The sequence below is a fragment of the Bactrocera neohumeralis genome, chromosome 2 (assembly GCF_024586455.1).
Source record: "Bactrocera neohumeralis isolate Rockhampton chromosome 2, APGP_CSIRO_Bneo_wtdbg2-racon-allhic-juicebox.fasta_v2, whole genome shotgun sequence".
Classification (NCBI taxonomy): domain Eukaryota; kingdom Metazoa; phylum Arthropoda; class Insecta; order Diptera; family Tephritidae; genus Bactrocera; species Bactrocera neohumeralis.
In genome coordinates, this window is record NC_065919.1 from 91,097,054 (window position 1) to 91,115,600 (window position 18,547).

At 34.9% G+C, this 18,547-nt stretch overlaps 2 protein-coding genes across 3 annotated transcripts; one reads left to right on the plus strand and one right to left on the minus strand.

Annotated features, from left to right (window-relative positions):
• The first annotated feature begins 187 nt into the window (after window positions 1–187).
• Window positions 188–3,735, plus strand: LOC126760631 (vacuolar protein sorting-associated protein 16 homolog). The gene is made up of 12 exons (XM_050476416.1): window positions 188–358; window positions 431–620; window positions 686–832; window positions 885–1,014; window positions 1,085–1,773; window positions 1,844–1,971; window positions 2,030–2,178; window positions 2,249–2,370; window positions 2,428–2,589; window positions 2,646–2,920; window positions 2,980–3,309; window positions 3,375–3,735. The coding sequence occupies exons 1-12, from the start codon at window positions 303–305 to the stop codon at window positions 3,520–3,522; spliced, it is 2,526 nt and encodes an 841-aa protein (XP_050332373.1). The 5' UTR covers window positions 188–302; the 3' UTR covers window positions 3,523–3,735.
• LOC126760644 (homeobox protein 5) lies at window positions 3,563–18,393 on the minus strand. 2 transcript variants are annotated; one of them, XM_050476451.1, is made up of 6 exons: window positions 16,460–18,383; window positions 11,567–11,776; window positions 11,324–11,432; window positions 11,116–11,253; window positions 9,812–10,359; window positions 3,563–6,724 (listed from the first exon to the last, which is right to left on the minus strand). In XM_050476451.1, the coding sequence occupies exons 1-6, from the start codon at window positions 16,557–16,559 to the stop codon at window positions 6,090–6,092; spliced, it is 1,740 nt and encodes a 579-aa protein (XP_050332408.1). In that variant the 5' UTR covers window positions 16,560–18,383; the 3' UTR covers window positions 3,563–6,089. The 2 variants fall into 2 exon arrangements, with proteins under 2 accessions (XP_050332408.1, XP_050332398.1); XM_050476441.1 differs by having other exon boundaries at window positions 6,628–10,359; window positions 16,460–18,393.
• Between the last annotated feature and the right edge of the window lie 154 nt (window positions 18,394–18,547).

The following is an 18,547-nucleotide window of genomic DNA, read 5'->3' on the forward strand; positions in this document are numbered from 1 at the left end:
TTTCGGTTTCTCAATCCTTTCAGGGATTACTTCTGAAGTAGTCGCTCACTGCAATCAGTGGAAACTGTTATCCGCACCAAGATTGATAAAATTGGTTACGACAGCTTCGTGATTAATTTTTCAGTGCGTTTGACAGGGCAACACTAAATTTACTATTGGGTGTGCTATATCATCGAATGCAACACTGCGTTAATTCATTTTTGCGTTTATCAACAAAGTTATTGAGATAATTATTTATATTTTTCAAATAAGTAGGTGTTTCCCACAATTTATTAAGCAAGCTAATTTTCAACACTTACAATATGCCAATTATGTACAATACCGGTGATTGGTTTTCTCTGCGTCCGGATACCTATAGGTGAGAAATAAAGCAATTTATCACAATACCGTTCAAACAGCACAAAGTACATACATATGTATAATCATATAGGAAACTAGACCTTTTTACTCCCGATTGGCCTCTTGATGTGGATTTGGAGTACATGGAAGTCGTAGGAGCACCATTTGGTGGACCATTAGCAATGATTCGAGATCCGAAACAAATAGTTCCTGTTAAAGGAAGTGTCAAGCCCATGATTCGCATCTTCAATACAGCGGGTGTGGAGTTAGGAAAAATTGCGGTTTGTTTAAATTTCATTAGTATACATCTGCATATTGTATTGTTCTATTTATTTCTGATACGTAGTGGAATCATGGAAAGATAATTAAGATGGGCTGGTCAGATGTGGAGGAGCTGATATGTGTTCAAGATGATGCGCTGGTTTTCATCTTTGATATGTTTGGAAAAGAGAAGGAGTCATATAGTATGGGGCAGGAAGCTAGCTTAACAAAGGTAGGTGTGAATAAATAATATTGCAAAGGTTGATAAAATATTTTAATTTCAGATTGTAGATGCAAAAATATTTCAATCCACTTCTGGAACCGGTGTGGCGGTACTTACAACTACTGGCCGCATATTCCTGAAACTAAATAATGCTAAAGATGTCCGCACACGACAATTGCCAGAAATTCCAAGTAAGCCAAATTAATTCGAATCGTTACTGTATAAGTATTACATACAATAAACAAATGCTTGCGAATACAGAATCGGCATCAGAGTGCTTGTGTTGGGAAATAATCACAGAAGAACGCAATACTTACTGTCTCTTGGGTCGTGATCAAGAAGTCGTTAAATTATTTCCCGGAGAATCCGTCGGCACTATTACGCGAAATCTTTTTGATCGACCTTTCGAACGTATTTTGCTCATGTCGGTTTCGTACAACCATCAAAATCTGGCTCTCTATACAAATAATGGCCTTTTGTGGCTGGGAACGGTAGATATGAAGAGAAAATTTTGTGAATTCGATACAGGTCGCAAAGATATTCCACGTCAAATCGAATGGGTTATGAACTCGGAAAAAAACGATGCCGATGCTGTGGTTATTTCGTATCCTTCATTTTTACTAGTTGTGAACCGTAATGGCGATAAAAACCTGTTCACTTACGACCCAGCTATATTTCTAATTGCCGAAATGGATGGAGTGCGTCTTATAACAAATAATGCTCATGAAATGATACAAAAGCTTCCAAAATGTGTGCAAAACATATTTGCTGTAAATAGCCAAGAACCTTCAAGCTTCCTTTTTGAGGCACAGAAGAAATACCAAGAGAAATCCCATCAGGCCGATGAATATCTCAGTCTGTTTCGCAACAAAATGGATGTGGCTGTTGATGAATGCATAGAGGCGGCCGGATATGAATTCTGTACAGAAACACAAAAAAGCTTGCTTCGGGTAGGTACTCTATTAACATCTGGTCCGTTTGCTTTTTTTTTTTAAGTATTTTCTGATTTATACATAATAGACGGCATATTTTGGTAAAGGGTTCATTCCCTGTCATAATCCCGATGAATATTTGCACATACTTAGGATCCTGCGGGTGCTTAATGCTCTACGTCATGAAAAGATTGCAATGCCATTGACTTATAAACAGTAGGTTTCGTTTAGGTTGAACATCAACTTTTATATATTAAACGTATTTTGGATTTAGATTTTCTCATTTGCAACCCGAAGTTGTAATGGGCCGTCTTGTATTTCGCAAGCACTACGCCGTAGCAATTCAAATTGCAAAACATTTAAAATTGCCAGAGTCGTGGATTTTAGAGCACTGGGCATACCACAAAGTTATAAATGACAAAAGTACGTTGATTAGAATTTTTATTATATTATTTGTTATAAGTACATATATCGGAAAATAACAATATCACAGATGATAACGAGGTAGCCCGAAAAATCACGGAAAAATTCAAAAATCCTTCGGTACACGGAATCTCGTTTTGCAATATCGCTGAGAAGGCGCATGATGTCGGGCGAGATGAATTGGCTATAAAGGTAAATTTTATAAAATTTATTTTGTAAACTATACATATATTTCGATTTATACTTTAGTTGCTTGAACTAGAACCCCGAGCATCGTTACAAGTACCTCTATTGTTAAAATTGGGGAAATATGACCGTGCCATAAGAAGTGCCACTCAGTCAGGCGACAGTGAACTTGTCGCCACTGTGCTACTAGAAATCAAAAAGAAAATGATGCTTGCCAATTTCAATGTAATATACAATCAACAGTCTTATATCCGACAATGTTTAACTATTTGCTCTTTTAGATTATCATTCGTGAGTACCCAATGGCTTTAAATATCTACAAAAAAATGATGAACGAATGGAGCCGAACTGCACTGTATGATATCTACAACCAGGAAGATGATCAAAAATCTATTGCCGAGTACCATTTTCGTAATGCTCTCGAAAGCGACAGCTTAGAGTCAAATTTGCCAATAATCGCCAATAGTTATACACAGGGGCGTAAAAATATCGAGGCTGAATTGTGCGCGGATACTGGCAAAATTTTAAAGTTGCAAAAGAATGTATTGAATCCGAAGTAAGAAGAAGAGCGTTTACATTTGTTATATTATATAAAGATAAAACAATTTATTGCAGGTACGGCAAAGTCCATCAGATCAATTTTAGCGGCCTCTCTATACATGACACCCTTCTGCAGCTGTTGCAAATTGGTGAATTGAAAGAGGCAGAAAAAATTAAAAGCGATTTCAAAGTGCCAGATAAACGATTCTGGTGGCTGCGCATTTTAACCATGTCCGAAAAATACAAATGGGACGATTTGGAGAAATTTGCTAAAAGTAAAAAAAGTCCCATTGGCTATGAACCATTTGTGGAGGTGTGCATAATGCAAAATAATTTGCATGAGGCACGCAAATACATTATTAAGTGTCGTGATGACCGAAAGGCACATTGGTATTTACGTTCAGAGTAAGCAACCAAAATATTTCTTTCATTGCTACAATTTAATTTAAACATCCATATCTTATTTACAGACTATGGGACGAAGCCGCGGACAGTGCATTTGAAAATCGTGATATTAACACTTTATATACTATTCAAAATAAAGTGAGTGCGATTGGTAATCGTGTGCTTTTGGAAAAAATCAGCTCACATATAGCCGTGTTGGCTTCGAAAAAATAAAAGCAAAAACAGATTTATATTGACGAAATAAAATTGGCCGTTACGTGTTACTTTGACTTTTTCAAAGGGACATTTATTTTCCATATATGTATATTTATCATACGTAGATATATACGTTAATATGTATGTAATTCTGTGTAGTTGCTTATGAAGGTATTTAGGTAATAGATCACATAAAGCAAAAAAGAAATATATTTATTTATATTTAACTAACACACTTGCTTTTTCATTTTTTAAATACATATGCATATTTGTATACTAAATATTCAATGTTAAGGACAATGTTTCACATAAATATACTGTTACTATATACCGTGTGATTAGTTATAGATATTTGTATGCTTTGTATAGATATTGTATTATAATTATAGATATATTTATATATGTTTTACGAACAAAACACAGCAGTCTTATTTAAGATGAATTTATTTTAATGTTTTTAAATAGATCTCATGCGCTATTTAAATCTGAATTTTTGCAATGTATTGATTCCTTCTCTTCTTACATATTGTTAATAAATAATTTAATAAAACTGACATCTCAAATGTACTTTCGTATTTTCAAAACCGTTAAGAGACTGGGTAACAGAACATTCGTGTCGTTTACTGTAACTTGTCCGATCATTCTTCAAAAGTAATGTAACTGGTACAAATAAAGCATATTATAATTAATTTATAATTCGAATTGGTAGCTAAAATTTCAACCAAAATATTACAGAGCCCAGACATCAGTGCACTTTATTTCAAAATAACTTTAATTTTTATGGTTAATGTTGAATCATGTAATCTTTTTATTTATAAAGATACACACATTAGAATTATTTGGGTTTTCGGATTATTCATTATTTATTTACTTACGCCTTTTTAACCTTGAACACACTCATATTTTTATAGAAAAGCAATATTCATATTGTATAATTTTTTTCTATACTGTTTATGCTCGTATATACAATCGCTACTTTTTTAGTTTTTATTTCACAATCTAATTTACATATTCATAATTATAGAATTACTTTTGATTTAAATTATATTTTTTATCAAGTTTAACTCTAACAGAAAGGGCTGAATAATACGTTAAGCTAAATTGGATATCCAAAATTGGCTCTCACTCAAATAAGGAGCAGCCAGTTACTCTGCCAACTGTCGATTATATTAATAATTTAGCTAGGGATTATACTTATCTATAAATTTTCTTCTTCAAAAGAAATAATTTCCGTTATTTATACACACATCATTTTTAAACAAATCTGTGCATTAACTTGTCTATTATTTGACTATTTACTAACTATGCTAACCACTATATACAAAAAATATTATAATTACAATTTTCGAATTAAATGTTAGTAACTAATTTACCTACAAGAATAGTGACTAGTTAAAGAGCATAAATAAAATTTCATATGTAAATTGCATTATATTTTGCTATAAATATTTAAAAACATAGTGAGTAAAAAATTGAGGAGAAAAAAGCCTGGTAAAAATGAGGAAGTGGCTGCGCATTTCCATACTAATACAGCGGGTGCACAAAGAAAATATGCGCTATAAACTACTCTAAACATTTACTCTCCTTTAAAACGTTTTTCTAATGCTGCACTTCTTCGCTACATCGCCAATGTATGTATGTATGTATATACTTATTTTTAATTTTGTTCTTTTGTTTTTTATGACGACGCATAAGTTAAGGATACATGTTGAACTCCTTAAGAGATAATTTTTGGTACAGCGAGTTTAATTAGTTTTGATAAATATAATATTTATATATATTTGCTTATATATTTCTTCGATTGGGTTGAGTGACACAGTGTGCAGTCAAAAGAAAGAAAATGGAGGATTCAAAGTTAACGTCATATAAAATGTACAACCAAATATAACAGAAATAATGTCGAAGTACTCTGAGATTTAGTAAGGAAATCTTTTCATACACAATAATGTATTTAATTGAATTTTCTGTTAAATTTCATAAAGTGTGGGAGAATATTGTTTAAGCTTTACCCAACTCTGTGTTTTATGAACAACTTGAAGTTTCTAAGCTTCTCTTGCACTTAGAGAACTTCCGTACCAGAACATTTAGCAACAGTAAAAGTACGCAATTAACAATTTATTTTATTGCAATTACGACCAGTTTGAAATGCACATTTTTTGAATTCAAGACGTGAAAGGCAAAGAAAGGAAAACAAAAAAAACAAAAAACTTACTAACTGAGCTTTAAACAAAACAATTTAAATACATAAACAGATCAGACGGAACCAAAATATATGTTGGGAAATTTTCGTTTTACCTCCAAGCCCTCAGCAAAGATCTCCCACAACTCCCTCCTAGTGTGCTGCCTTTTGCCAAACTTTTCCATCTCTCTCCTTCGTTGTTGCCAATTTTTCAATTCAATAATATTTCTGATTATTGCATGTCGCCATTTTGCCTTTCCGCAGTCTTAATCATTTACATCACAGCCAAATGTTCACGCTTTATTTACACGAACGTATGCGTGTACGAATATTTTCATAATTATATACAATATATGTGCATTGGTGTCTATTTTACGAAACATTCCAATCTGAGAAACGGGAGCATTCAATTTATTGTCCTCGGATACATTGCACTTTTATTATAGTTTTCACTCAATTGCTGCTGTATGGAGCAGAAGTCATCAATACCAACTACTGGAGCAATTCCCGGGGCAGGGACATTCGAACAGTGGTTGACCATCAAACCACCACCAGCAGCTGTGTTATCATTTCTAATTGCATTTGTATTAATATTATCGCCATTAGTATTGTCGCAGCTATTACTGGTTGCATTATTACCGATCGAATGTTTATTGCCAGGTTTATTGTTGTTGTTACTGCTGCTGCCGCCGTTATTGTTGTTAAAATGTGTTTTACTCGCACTGCCATGGTTGGCACGAAGGTTTGCCAAAAATCTCTGTTTGAACGTATTTGCTGAGTATTTATGCTCGATGAAAGTGGGTGAAATTATGGGCGAAGTGCCGAAGATGGGCGTAACCGTATTGCTATTGGCTGACCCTGCAGCATTCATTGGTGCGACATTAGCGCTGACTGCAACAGTAGCAACCGGAGGTGCCCCGATGACTGCAGTAGAGATACGACTATTGACTGCTGTGTTGTTGACATTGGCGATCGACGAAGCTGTAGTGAGCAGTTGCCCATTGAATGGCATGCATGCGGAGTTGCTTGTATTCATTTGTTCTATAAACAACAAAAGAGAAGGAGAGAGAAAAAGAATAGAAATAAAAGTAAACCAAAGATAAAAAGAAAAAATAAATAAAAAAAAAAGCATTTGACAGACAAAGAACAGAAAGGAGCATATACCATACATATGTATGTATACACTTAACTCTAGGAATGAGAGAATAGAAAATGGAAAATTTTTTTAGTCATAGGACTTGACATTTTAAGGATTTTAATTTGCAATAATTAAACAGTAATATTTTTGATATTTGCAATTCGAAATCCCACAAATTCGTTGGTCCGTCCACCTGTAATAGCAACAACATAAGCAAATATCGACGGCTTTATGGAGTTTAAAGCGCACAGTGCAAAAGAAATTGCTTTAATTTAAAATTAAATATTAATATTAATACGAATACAATAAAAAAATTAAATTAATATTAAATACAAAGTGTTTGTATAATACTGTTGACGTTTACACTTAATGATCATATCCTCAAAGGAGATCCCTAATTAAATAAAGTTATAAAAAAAGAAAACATTCTATATTTGACGATCCAAAGAATTTTGTTTAATATGTGTATAATGAGAGAGCAAATTTACTTGTAAACAAAATATTCTCTAAAATGGAAAGTATTTGGAATAATATGGAATGAAAATAATAAGTAATTTTTGTTCGTTCAATGTATTTTATGCTAGATTTCAAGCCTACATGCACCAATTGTAAATTTTAGCAGCGCACAAAAATCTGTCATATAGGGTATATATGTACATATGTTAGAATTAGTACTAATTTTTTTAGACCCTGATGATACTACCAATGTATAATTTTTTGCTACACCTTCTCGAATTGCTGAAATTGTCGAGTAATTGTTTTCAAAGTCGGTATTTAAGTATACTCCTTCTCTGTTGGATACACTAACTTCGAATTTATTTCAAATTCAAGTCACAAGTGGTCTTCACGTCATTTAGAGAAATTAACTAACATCTGTAGCTTACTATTCCAGAATCAAATAAAGCATGAACTTTACTTTATATGTGTAATTGGTATAGAATTTTTTATATTTAATTTTTAATTTTAATAGGAGATCAGCAGTTATCAAAGCAATACAATATAGTGTTTAGAAAATCAGTATAAAATATACACAAAAAATGAGTACAAAATAATAATAATTAACTACGTAAATTATTTATAAAGAGTAGTATTGCACGAACCAACTAAATTTACAAAATAATTTAAATTCTAAAATAAATCGCAGCAGTCTAAATTTACAAGGATACTTGAAGGTTGCCACTAACTAACGCTATATATTGTTACACATGTATATATGTATATATACATATACATTTTATAAATAGAAATAGTAAATATATCATTTTTAATAATTTCAAAGCATTCTTTCGTCATAGCATAGATATATTTGTTCGAGTGCAGAGTGCAAGCATTGCAGAATATTAAATACACCAAGACTTAATTGCAACAGTGTATTTCTTTTTTATAGTTCATGTATGAGATTTATATCGTATGTATTTGCGATATTCTTCGTTAAATAAATGCTGTATAATTTCGAATTTTGGGAATTATTTCGTTAGGAACCTTCCCTATTCACAGTGGTTTCAATAAACAAAGAGGGGAAGTATATATGCTAATGTTATTCTAGTGGTGCACCAGGAGATTGCAATGACATTCATATCCAAAATACAGAATTCGACTCGGTTCCATAAATTGTGCTATTTACCAACTCCAATATTGTTTTCGATTGTAGATAATCAAATCTAGATAATTGGTTTAAAAAAAGACAGAACCGAACAAATTTTTGCCTAAGTAAGAATACACACAACAAACTATAAGGAGTCGGCGGATGTTGCACTTCTGTAAACAAAATTATGCAACGCATACGCAATTAATTCTCTGGGTGCTTCCACGTACTCACAATGCTTTTAAGCATACGTCTGGTTTCGCAGAAATAACAAATTTTGCGCTGAAAAGTCGCAGCTTTAACTCTTTTAAGGAACTGACAAATATTTTTGGAGTATTCTGGCGTGTTTGTATGTTAGAGAAAATATTTCTCTGCAATGACAGACAACAGCCATTTACTTAGGTATGCTGTGTGCCTATAATAAGCCAATACACCAAATATGGTTAGCCTTTTCGTTAGCTTTGTGCAAATGTAAGTTTTTTTCTAATTTACTAAAAAATTAATATTCCCCATCTATTTTATTTAAATTCACGTCGCATTAGTAGTGTCTTTAGTATAGGCTACGTTTCATCGTTGAGAACGCCTACCACTGCGTCAGCAGAAGCAGAAGCAGCAGCAACAATCGCGTTCGCCATGCCTGCAACACCAGCGCCAGCAACAACACCATTACCCACTGTAGCAGCAGCAACACCGACACCATTGGCATTGGCAACATTTGTCATAGTGCCATTGCTGTTATTGATATTTATGTTGGTATTTGATGAAGATGTGGACGTTGATGTTGATGTTGACACACCCGACAAGTGAATGCTACCAATTATATGAGGCGTTTTCTTGTGTTGCTGTTGTTGCTGATGGTGATGCAACAGTGTGCCAGTCGACAAGGAAATGCTCTTTTGTTGATGTTGCTGTTGTTGTTGTTGTTGTTGGATAAGTGTCGGTCCACTTGGACTGATGGGTGTCAAAGGAAGATTATGGGTGGTCTGAGTCTGTTGTAGCTGTTGTTGTTGTTGTTGTGTAAATGTCAGCGTCTGTATGGGTGTTTTTGTAGGCGACGTAGCTGGTGTGAGAATGCCTAAATTAACAAGATTCGGCAGCGCAATTTTGGATGCTGTAGATTGTTGCTGCTTCGATTGTACTTTATCAACGATTGCCTGCAATTTGTGCTGCTGCTGTGCAATGATATCAGCTGAACCAACAGCATTAGCTGCGGCTGCAGCTGCTGCAGCCTGAGCCGCTGCATTTGTGGCCAATTTGAGAATCTTACTGGCCGTTGCGTTAGCGGCCAACAAGTTGGTAGCTGCAGTCGCAGTTTTGGTTGCTGTTGGCGTTGCCAGTAGGCCGCTGCCATTTATACCAGTAGTGTTGCCACTGCTACTGCTGCGCACTAAATTGTTATTGTTACCTGATGATGCGGTTGCCGACGATCCAATACTTTGCAATTGTGGTTGCTGCTGACTGCTGAACTGATGTTGCTGCTGCTGAGATTGGTGATGTTGGTGATGATGTATGTTGAGACCGACACCATTTGTGGTGGCAACAACATTCGGACTTCCATTGCCAAGTGTACCGTTCGTCAATTGCTGCAGCACATTAGGTGTGACAACAGAACTAGTGGAGTTGCTGCCACCGTTATTATTACCAGCAGAATTACCGTTGCCGTTATAAGTGTTGCCGCTGGCACTGCCATGACAGCTACTGGCGCTACTCGACATATTGCTGATACTGGATGGACTGAGTGAACCCAACGATTGTGACGGCGAGCTGCTGCGTTGCAAAATGATGCCTGACGCATTGACGCTTGTGCCGTTGCTAGTAGTTGTTATATTAGCTACATGTTGTGCGCTCAAGACGCTCTCTGGCGATGAATTGTGTGACACCAGCGCATGGTTCTTCAAGCCTTGAGCAGTTTTGTAGCTTTTACCGCAGTGACACTTGTAGCCTTTGCGGACTCTGAAACAATAAATATTCAATTAATTATATCCAGCAATTATTCATATGAACATATGTATGTTTTATTAATAGAAGACGCCTACATGAATATCCTAACTGTGTTTTAATGACCTCTAACTTATAAGATACAGATGAAGTATCATGTAAAGCGTCCGGAAGATTTACGCGTGTCGATACTTACACGTAATGTACGATTTCTTTGATATCAGTTTGCATCTTTTACAAAGGTGGTTTTTTTTTGAACCGCTTTCGGTCTCAAAATGAAATTAAGTGGATCACAGAGAGAAAGATCTATGTGGTGTCAAAAGTCTCAAAAATTGGGCAAGGCCTTCTAATAAGATTAACGCATATGAATATTTCATAGATTACACATTCTTTTGAGCAATTAAAGTGGCACCGCCAGCGGGCATGTATGTGTGTACCTCTCCTATGCGAATCATAACAATTTTCATGCATCCTAACTTTAAAGCTTTGATTTTCAAAGCGAAGAGTATTTTAAATTTTCATTACAATCTTACCATATCTATATTATAAATCGAATGAAAAATAATGAAAATTATGGCTCGTTTCGTTTGAGGACTTTACGTTTCTCCATTTCTCCTTCTCTAGAAATGGAGCGAAGATAAAGGCACTAGTTATTTTATAATACTTTAGCCGATGCCTAACTAGTGTTTGCAGTCTAAGTCCATAAACTATTTTTACATTATTGCTACGGAAAGTTAGGTAGGAATGGTATTACATGCTTTAGACACTCACTTCCCGTCCTTTTTGTGGCCATTCTTCGAGTGATACTTGATGCCGTTGACGTTCTTGTAACGTTTTTTACAACCAGGCACGGGACACGCAAACGGTTTCTCATTGCCTGGTGTGCCATTGCTGCCGGTACCGGAATGCCTTCACAAATATATATATTTAAATTTCAATGTTCATTTTTCTTACAAAAAAAGTTTTGTTGAGCAATCACCTGCTCCCGTAACGCATTATGAACTCGGAGCTGAATTCTTCGGTTGTCCAAGAATCATTGCTATCCTCTGACTCCGAAACAACCATTTCGTCATCGTCCATTTCACTGCCTATGAATGTTAGCAAAAATTTAAATTTTGAAAACAAAAGGTACATATAAGTAAAAAAAAAGGCGTAGGATAAACAAATGTCTTGCGGTACAGTGCGAATACAGCTTCTTGTCTATACTGATTCGCTTTCTCACCAGTGGGCGTATTGCTGCGATTTGACGACGACATACTGTAACTGTGATGTTTGATCGCCAGCTTCCGTTTGAGTTCAACGCCCGACGTATTGGCGGATAGGAACGGACTCTCCTTACGTGCATCTTCCGATATGAAGCGCAGTACATAGCTCAGCGGTAAGCATGCAGGCTGCGCCTGCTCTTTCTGTTCGACCACTTTAGGATCATAGTCTGGAAATAAAAAAAAATATATGTAAATATTAATTATAATTATTACCCATTCCGAAGCAAGAATCGTCTTAAACATGTGTATTGAATAAACGATATTCTGAATTAAAACTCTTATTGATGTGACATCCGACAAACCACTTTTGGTCTTTTTGTCCCTTGATCATTCTAGGCAGATGGAATTTAGGCGCCCTGATAATCTCTTTTTGGATCCACTAGGAAATATTTCGGTAGCTTTACTTTCTATTTAAAAAAATTTATAGATGTATAGCGCAATTTTTACAGACTTCTATTCCGATAGAGTTGCTATATCACAAATTATTACCAAGTATTAGCAATACTAAAGGTGCCATTTTCAGTTAGGACATTGTGCGCGACCCGTCCACAATAATTCATGACTGTATATTTGAACGTATTAGTCAAATTCCGAAACGACATGTTTCAATATATTTTATATTTATTTTAAGTGAAAAATATTTTATGGTAATTAAAAAATGTGTCTGTGCATCAACATTATAATATCAAAAAAATCTTTTGCAATACTTAATGAATTAGTAAGATTTCAAATTGTTGCTGCCTATAAATGTACGACATTCATTTCAATAGAAGGGTGCATTGAATTAAGCACAGTGAATTTGAGAAACCTGATTTAAACAAGTTGCAATTAACACTTAGATTACATATTGTCCAAAATATTATATATTCATAAATGATTTCACTCACAAGTCTGAGGTTGGGATAATGCTAACCCAAACAAGAAAAAACCTTAACTTCGGTTGCACGGAAGCTGAAAAACTATTCACAAATAAAAGAAGTTGATTCGTTCATTTTATACGTTATAGTTGCATTCCGATCAGAAGCCGAACTTAAAACATTTAATATATACATATATAGCTCCTAGTTACAGGTTCTCGAAAAGGATATCAGCAGAATATAGATGCGCTAATAGGTTTTAGAATATCAAAAGTTTTTGTGCAGATGACGATGGTCGGTGAAACAAGAGTAAATATGTAGCTGTAAAATAATGGGTTTTGTATTTGACAATCTGTACCACATTATTACTTACAACCGGCCAGTCAGTCATTAATTGTGCTGAACAAATTCATAATTGGGTCTGCATACATATGGCACTAACCGTCTCTTTCCACGCTCACTTAAACCAACAATTGCAACCCCACACACCCGCAAGACTTAACTTACTGGCACCAAGTAGGGTTTAGTAATGGCTATATCAACAACAGTTGCAGTATTAAAAAGGCTAAGATAAGCGGCAGACGAAATAAAGAAAGACAAAATTCAATTTCGATGGTCATTTGAATTATAATGCTGTTGTCATTGGCAGAAAACATCACTTAAGTAATTTGGAGGAATGCTGCCGAGTTGGCAGTCCTTGGCCGGATAAAAATCCGGGTCCGTTCCGGATGCGTAGACCCGACTGTCTTGTAAACGGCATGTAATGTACTACAGCGGCAGTAAAATTCTGTGAACCCGTACGACTGTGAACATTTGGAATGATGCAATCTACATATATGTTTTAACAACCCAGAGCACTTCAACGTAATTCAAGGCTTTGATTTTATATCTTTTGCAACAATTATAGAGCAAATATAACATAATAGATATAATTTAACTTTAGATATTAATATGTATACTTTTAATTTCGACAGCAATACTGCTTCTACTAAGGAAGATGTAGAAAATGCAAATGCATTAGTCGTCAAAATATCATAATTTCAGATTTTGTTATCAATTATGTATATACTAATATACATACATACATATACATATGTATGTACATACGAAATTTTATAACATGTAAATTTATACAAAGCACCTACCTATCTACATATGTATATGGTAAAATAATTACATATGTATATACAAACTCATGCTTTCATATTTAAATGCCAAATACATAAATATGTACAATTGAACATATGTACGAAAGTTCTTCACAAAAGTCACCCCCAATCAATGACCCCATCGCTAACACTACATTTAACTTCAGGAATTGTTCTCGGATTGATATCAATCACGGTGTTTTATATAGTGGCCGAGTTCAAATTATATAATACGTTGATGAATAGAAAAGTGTTCTACCACTATATATAATTATTGGAGCTTTCACCAATTCTGCTGTGAATGTGTTTACCATCGCAGTATACATTTACATTTGATCATGGAGTGGGCAGTAACAAGCAATGCAGCTTTACCACTCTCTTAATTTATGTTGGATTTTTTGATTTCTAAGTTTTGGTTTTGTATTTGACAGTCTGTAAATATAGTTATATATGTACATATATACATATGTATATTTTAATAGCTATTTATTTAATTTATTACAAATGTACAATAGTGGCCTTAACCATTTTAGTTTTACCAAGTCTCGGGTCTAGAACGCACCTTAAAACAATTACTCATTGTCTCAAAGGTTTGTAATTGCAAATTAGACAAAATACTCTAGATGTATTTCAACACGAAACACAAGAATCCGTTTGCCGTAGAAAGGTTTCGGGTCAAGTCATAATTTGGCCAGCACAATCTCAATATTATTGATACATAATACGATTCTTGTAGCAATGAATAAAATAAAAATTTTAATAAAAGAAAAGTGTTAGGGATTTCCATTATTAAATTTCAGATACACATACATACATATGTACATTTGATGTTTGGGATCTGCAATCCAGAAGAATAAGGGTTTAAATAGAATGAAGAATATACTTAGTCGAATGCCATATGCCATACATAGAAATCTACAACGTCCTTGGCCGTATAAAAATCCGGGTCCGTTTCGATTACGTAGACCCGACTTTTGTGGAAATGGTTTATCGTTTTCCATGGCGTTAGAAGTCTGAAATATTACGTTCTACACTATAGTTTGTTATGAATCCTAGAAAAATTTGAAGGGATAAAGGGATTTCGACTTAGAGGATCACGTGCCAGTATAAAAGTTCTATGTATAGAAATTTTTTATGAAATTTGACTTCTAAGCGCTATTGCCAATTCTAGAGTTCAAGTTATGTAGAATTTAGAGTTATAGAATTATGGCAGTTCAACTGTAACTAATTTGAATCCCACAGCTTTATTATCTTATCTCTTTTTCTTCTTAATTGGCGTAGACACCGCTTACGCGATTATAGCCGAGTTAACAACAGCGCGCCAGTCATTTCTTCTTTTCGCTACGTGGCGCCAATTGGATATTCCAAGCGAGGCCAGGTCCTTCTCCACTTGGTCCTTCCAACGGAGTGGAGGTCTTCCTCTTCCTCTGCTTCCCCCGGCGGGTACTGCGTCGAATACTTTCAGAGCTGGAGTGTTTTCATCCATCCGGACAACATGACCTAGCCAGCGTAGCCGCTGTCTTTTAATTCGCTGAACTATGTCAATGTCGTCATATTATTTATTATCTTATACTAGCATTTAATCCAAGAAGTTCTAGGTTTAGGGTGAGGAAATATTTCACAAATTCCTTTTTGCCATGGTAGCGGGGTAGTAGAGCAGAACTATGTAAAATATTTATATTATTTATGTATATCCATATTGATGGCTGACGTATTTCGAGTGAATGCTTATCGCGTCAGTATTTATTTGAAATAAATCATGTTTTTGAAAAAAGCATATGCATTAAAAATGATTTGGCTTTATTATTTGTTAAAAATAAAATGTCGAAAAAAAACTGAAGAAAAGTTTGTATGGCTATGAATAAAAAAAATCAAAGGAGATTGTGAAGATCTTTGGGAAGGCCAAAATTTTTTTTAAATACAAATAAATAATACAATTTTGATTAAAAAATCTCACGATTATGATATATGGTATCACGAGTTTATGTAGTGGATCGAGCGATCAATATATCGTTATCTAAACATTCAATATTCCATTATCCACGATCCTCAATCCGGATTTCAAAATATTCAAATATTTTGTGATATGGATCGCAATCCATAATGATGCATGCTACATGTTGAAGAAATATCGCCATCCTGGAGAACGATCAAGATATGGTACATATGTATATGTATGGAAAATGTTGCAGTCTCCTTTAAAACACCATATGCACAAGAGTAATGCAAACACACAAATGTTATCTATGACACAAATGAACAAAAAAGAACAACCCTTTTGTCAACCCCAACTTGTTTCCTAATTTATTTATTTAATATTTCGGATCCAGTCGCTTATGGCCGGGGTAGTCCTAAACAGCGAGGTATATAAGCTTATATACGAATACATAAACTTATGTATGTGTTTGTTATTTTCTATATGATTCTGAATGAATGAAAGTGGCATAACTCACCACCACTTCCCACGCAAAACAAGGGAGGAAACTGAACTGAATCACTATCTAATCACCATACTTACAACTGCTATATCGATTTTGCACCGGCAACGATAACTTAGTGGCAAGCAGCTGACCGTGACGGTAAGGTAAACGTCGACTTTGACGTCGCCATAACTCATCAATTTCCAATTCACCATACCAACACATCATTAATATACATGGTAATATCAATAAAGTAAACAAATACTAACCGCATATACACTTAAAACCGTTCAGTTAAATTTTTTCATCGTTCTTCAATTAACAATCACGCGACCACACCATCACATTGTACTATGCATATTTACATACATATTTGAAGACTTTATATTTAAAGTATTTCAAAGGCACTAAAAGTCCCTACTCACCGATATGCGTGTCCTCAATATGTTGTATTAAATCTCCTAAACTAGGAAATGTTATGCCGCAGCCATTAAATTTGCAGATGTTTATTAAGAACACGGCCATATCCCGACCGATTTGACCGATGAATATAAATGTCGCTCGCTAAGCAGCTCTGCTCTGCCTGCTCTTCCGCTGGCTGATGGGTTGTTTGTTGGCTCTGTTTAACAGCTGGTGCATACAATCAGTCAGATAAACACAGCGAAACGCTAATTCAGCGGCACGGCTTATTCAACTTCAGAGCAATTTCTTCCGTGGAAAGCAAATAATACAAATATTGCACACACACACGAGCGAGAACGCAGATATTCCAAAAATGTAAATTAATGCAACGCACCTGCTCACTCGTTCACCCTTTTCCTTGTGTACAATAGTTAAGTTATTTTTCACCACACTATATTTACTTGCACTCCTTCACTCTCTTGCACACACTTGATAGCTTAATATTCACTCGTCACACCACACTTTCTACGCTGTTCACTCTCATGATCACCGAGTTGATTGATGCAATACTGATGGGTTACGTTGGTAAATATTTTTCGATTAATTTTTATAACAAAAAGACCTGATTTATACTTTTCATAAAATTTCAATTCTTAAATATTTAACTAAGTATGTTTCTGTCGGGATATGGCTTATACATCCCACTCCAATTCTTTCGTTCACTTTTTTCCATCAACGCTGTCTGCGTGGACTCTTTCTTGACCAACCAACCAAGTGCGGTAGCTGCAACGACGACGGCATCGATTGTTGTTGGGTATGATAGGGTGGTGAATAAATTGAATTTGTTTATTCAAGTATACTACTGTGTATCGGCTTTGTTTTGGGTTTCAGGTTGCTGATGGTTGTTTATCTCACAGTCATTTCGTCTTGACCCTTTATTTTGGTATTATTTACCAATTATTTATATAGCATGGCTGAATATTTCAAAATGATTGTGATCTAACTCCTTTATTTTCCGTTGTCAACAATCTTTTCCCTCGATAGTGAATAAGAACGAGGACAACTCTATTTACAACCTGTTATTTATGCCGGTGGGAACTGACAAACCGTTTCAATATGCGATATATTATAAAATTGTATGAGTCGGACAATTATATAGTGTATACACTAAAGAAGATTAATTAGGACAATTATTGTCGATTCGCATATAGTTATTCATAATGTAGTGATTTAGTCGCATGCCTTTGTAACTAAAAGCATATACGCCAAAAATTAACTGATGTGTGTTATTAAGAGCAATTTATCTGCATAAAACGACAGAAATAGAATACTTCAAGTGTATATGCAATATTAAACTTCTATTTTAGAGCGTACTTAATACTCATACTAAAAGTACTCTTTAATGCTCATGTCCTCCGTAAATATACAGCACTGCGTTCATAATTTTTTTGGACGGATTTCAATATCGACCTTCTCCCATTTAGTTTAGGTAGCTTACTTCTCCCTTCACTTTTAATACGTCTGCTCCATTCTTGCTTCAGTTTACGCCATTCAACACAATTTACAAGCTTTGTTGCCTTTTATATTTCCACCACTGCTGCAGCGTAGTCACCAACACACAAACACGCACTGAAACGCACATATATATATATACAATTGGTGTTATGCAATTTGGGGCCGTCGTTAAGTCGAATTAAAACAAGCCATTAAAAATACTAAATTTTCGTAAAGGCTCAAGTAAGTTTTCACAAAATTTTTTTGGATTGTTTGTTCTTCTACTATTCTCGACCAACTTTTGCACAATAAACTACCCGCTTTTGTCCAGTTTTGTTACAGCATTTTGCTGCAGCTGCTACTTATCGCTGTTTTCTGTTTTTAATTAAAAACATATTTGGTCTGGTATATGAATCGTAGCGAGGCGACGACGTTATGCACGGCGTACATTCGACCCTCTGTGCTCGCGGTTCAAACGAAACAATTTGCTGCTAGCGTTGCTGTTTCGATTTGATGCTGCTCAGCAGAGAACGTCAACGACGGCGGTAGCCGAGATAGGGAGAAGAAATATGTACCTACAAAAGTTCTCTTGTAAGCTGACATAATAACCACTAGTT

Coding starts and splice junctions, on each gene's coding strand:
- LOC126760631 (XM_050476416.1), top strand. CDS start 303: ATGCCAATTATGTACAATACCGGTGATTGGTTTTCTCTGCGTCCGGAT. Junction 359..430: donor CTGCGTCCGGATACCTATAG/GTGAGAAATAAA, acceptor ATAATCATATAG/GAAACTAGACCTTTTTACTC. Junction 2,921..2,979: donor AAGAATGTATTGAATCCGAA/GTAAGAAGAAGA, acceptor AATTTATTGCAG/GTACGGCAAAGTCCATCAGA.
- LOC126760644 (XM_050476441.1), bottom strand. CDS start 16,559: ATGGCCGTGTTCTTAATAAACATCTGCAAATTTAATGGCTGCGGCATA. Junction 11,433..11,566: donor TCGCAGCAATACGCCCACTG/GTGAGAAAGCGA, acceptor TAACATTCATAG/GCAGTGAAATGGACGATGAC. Junction 10,360..11,115: donor GGCCACAAAAAGGACGGGAA/GTGAGTGTCTAA, acceptor TTATTGTTTCAG/AGTCCGCAAAGGCTACAAGT.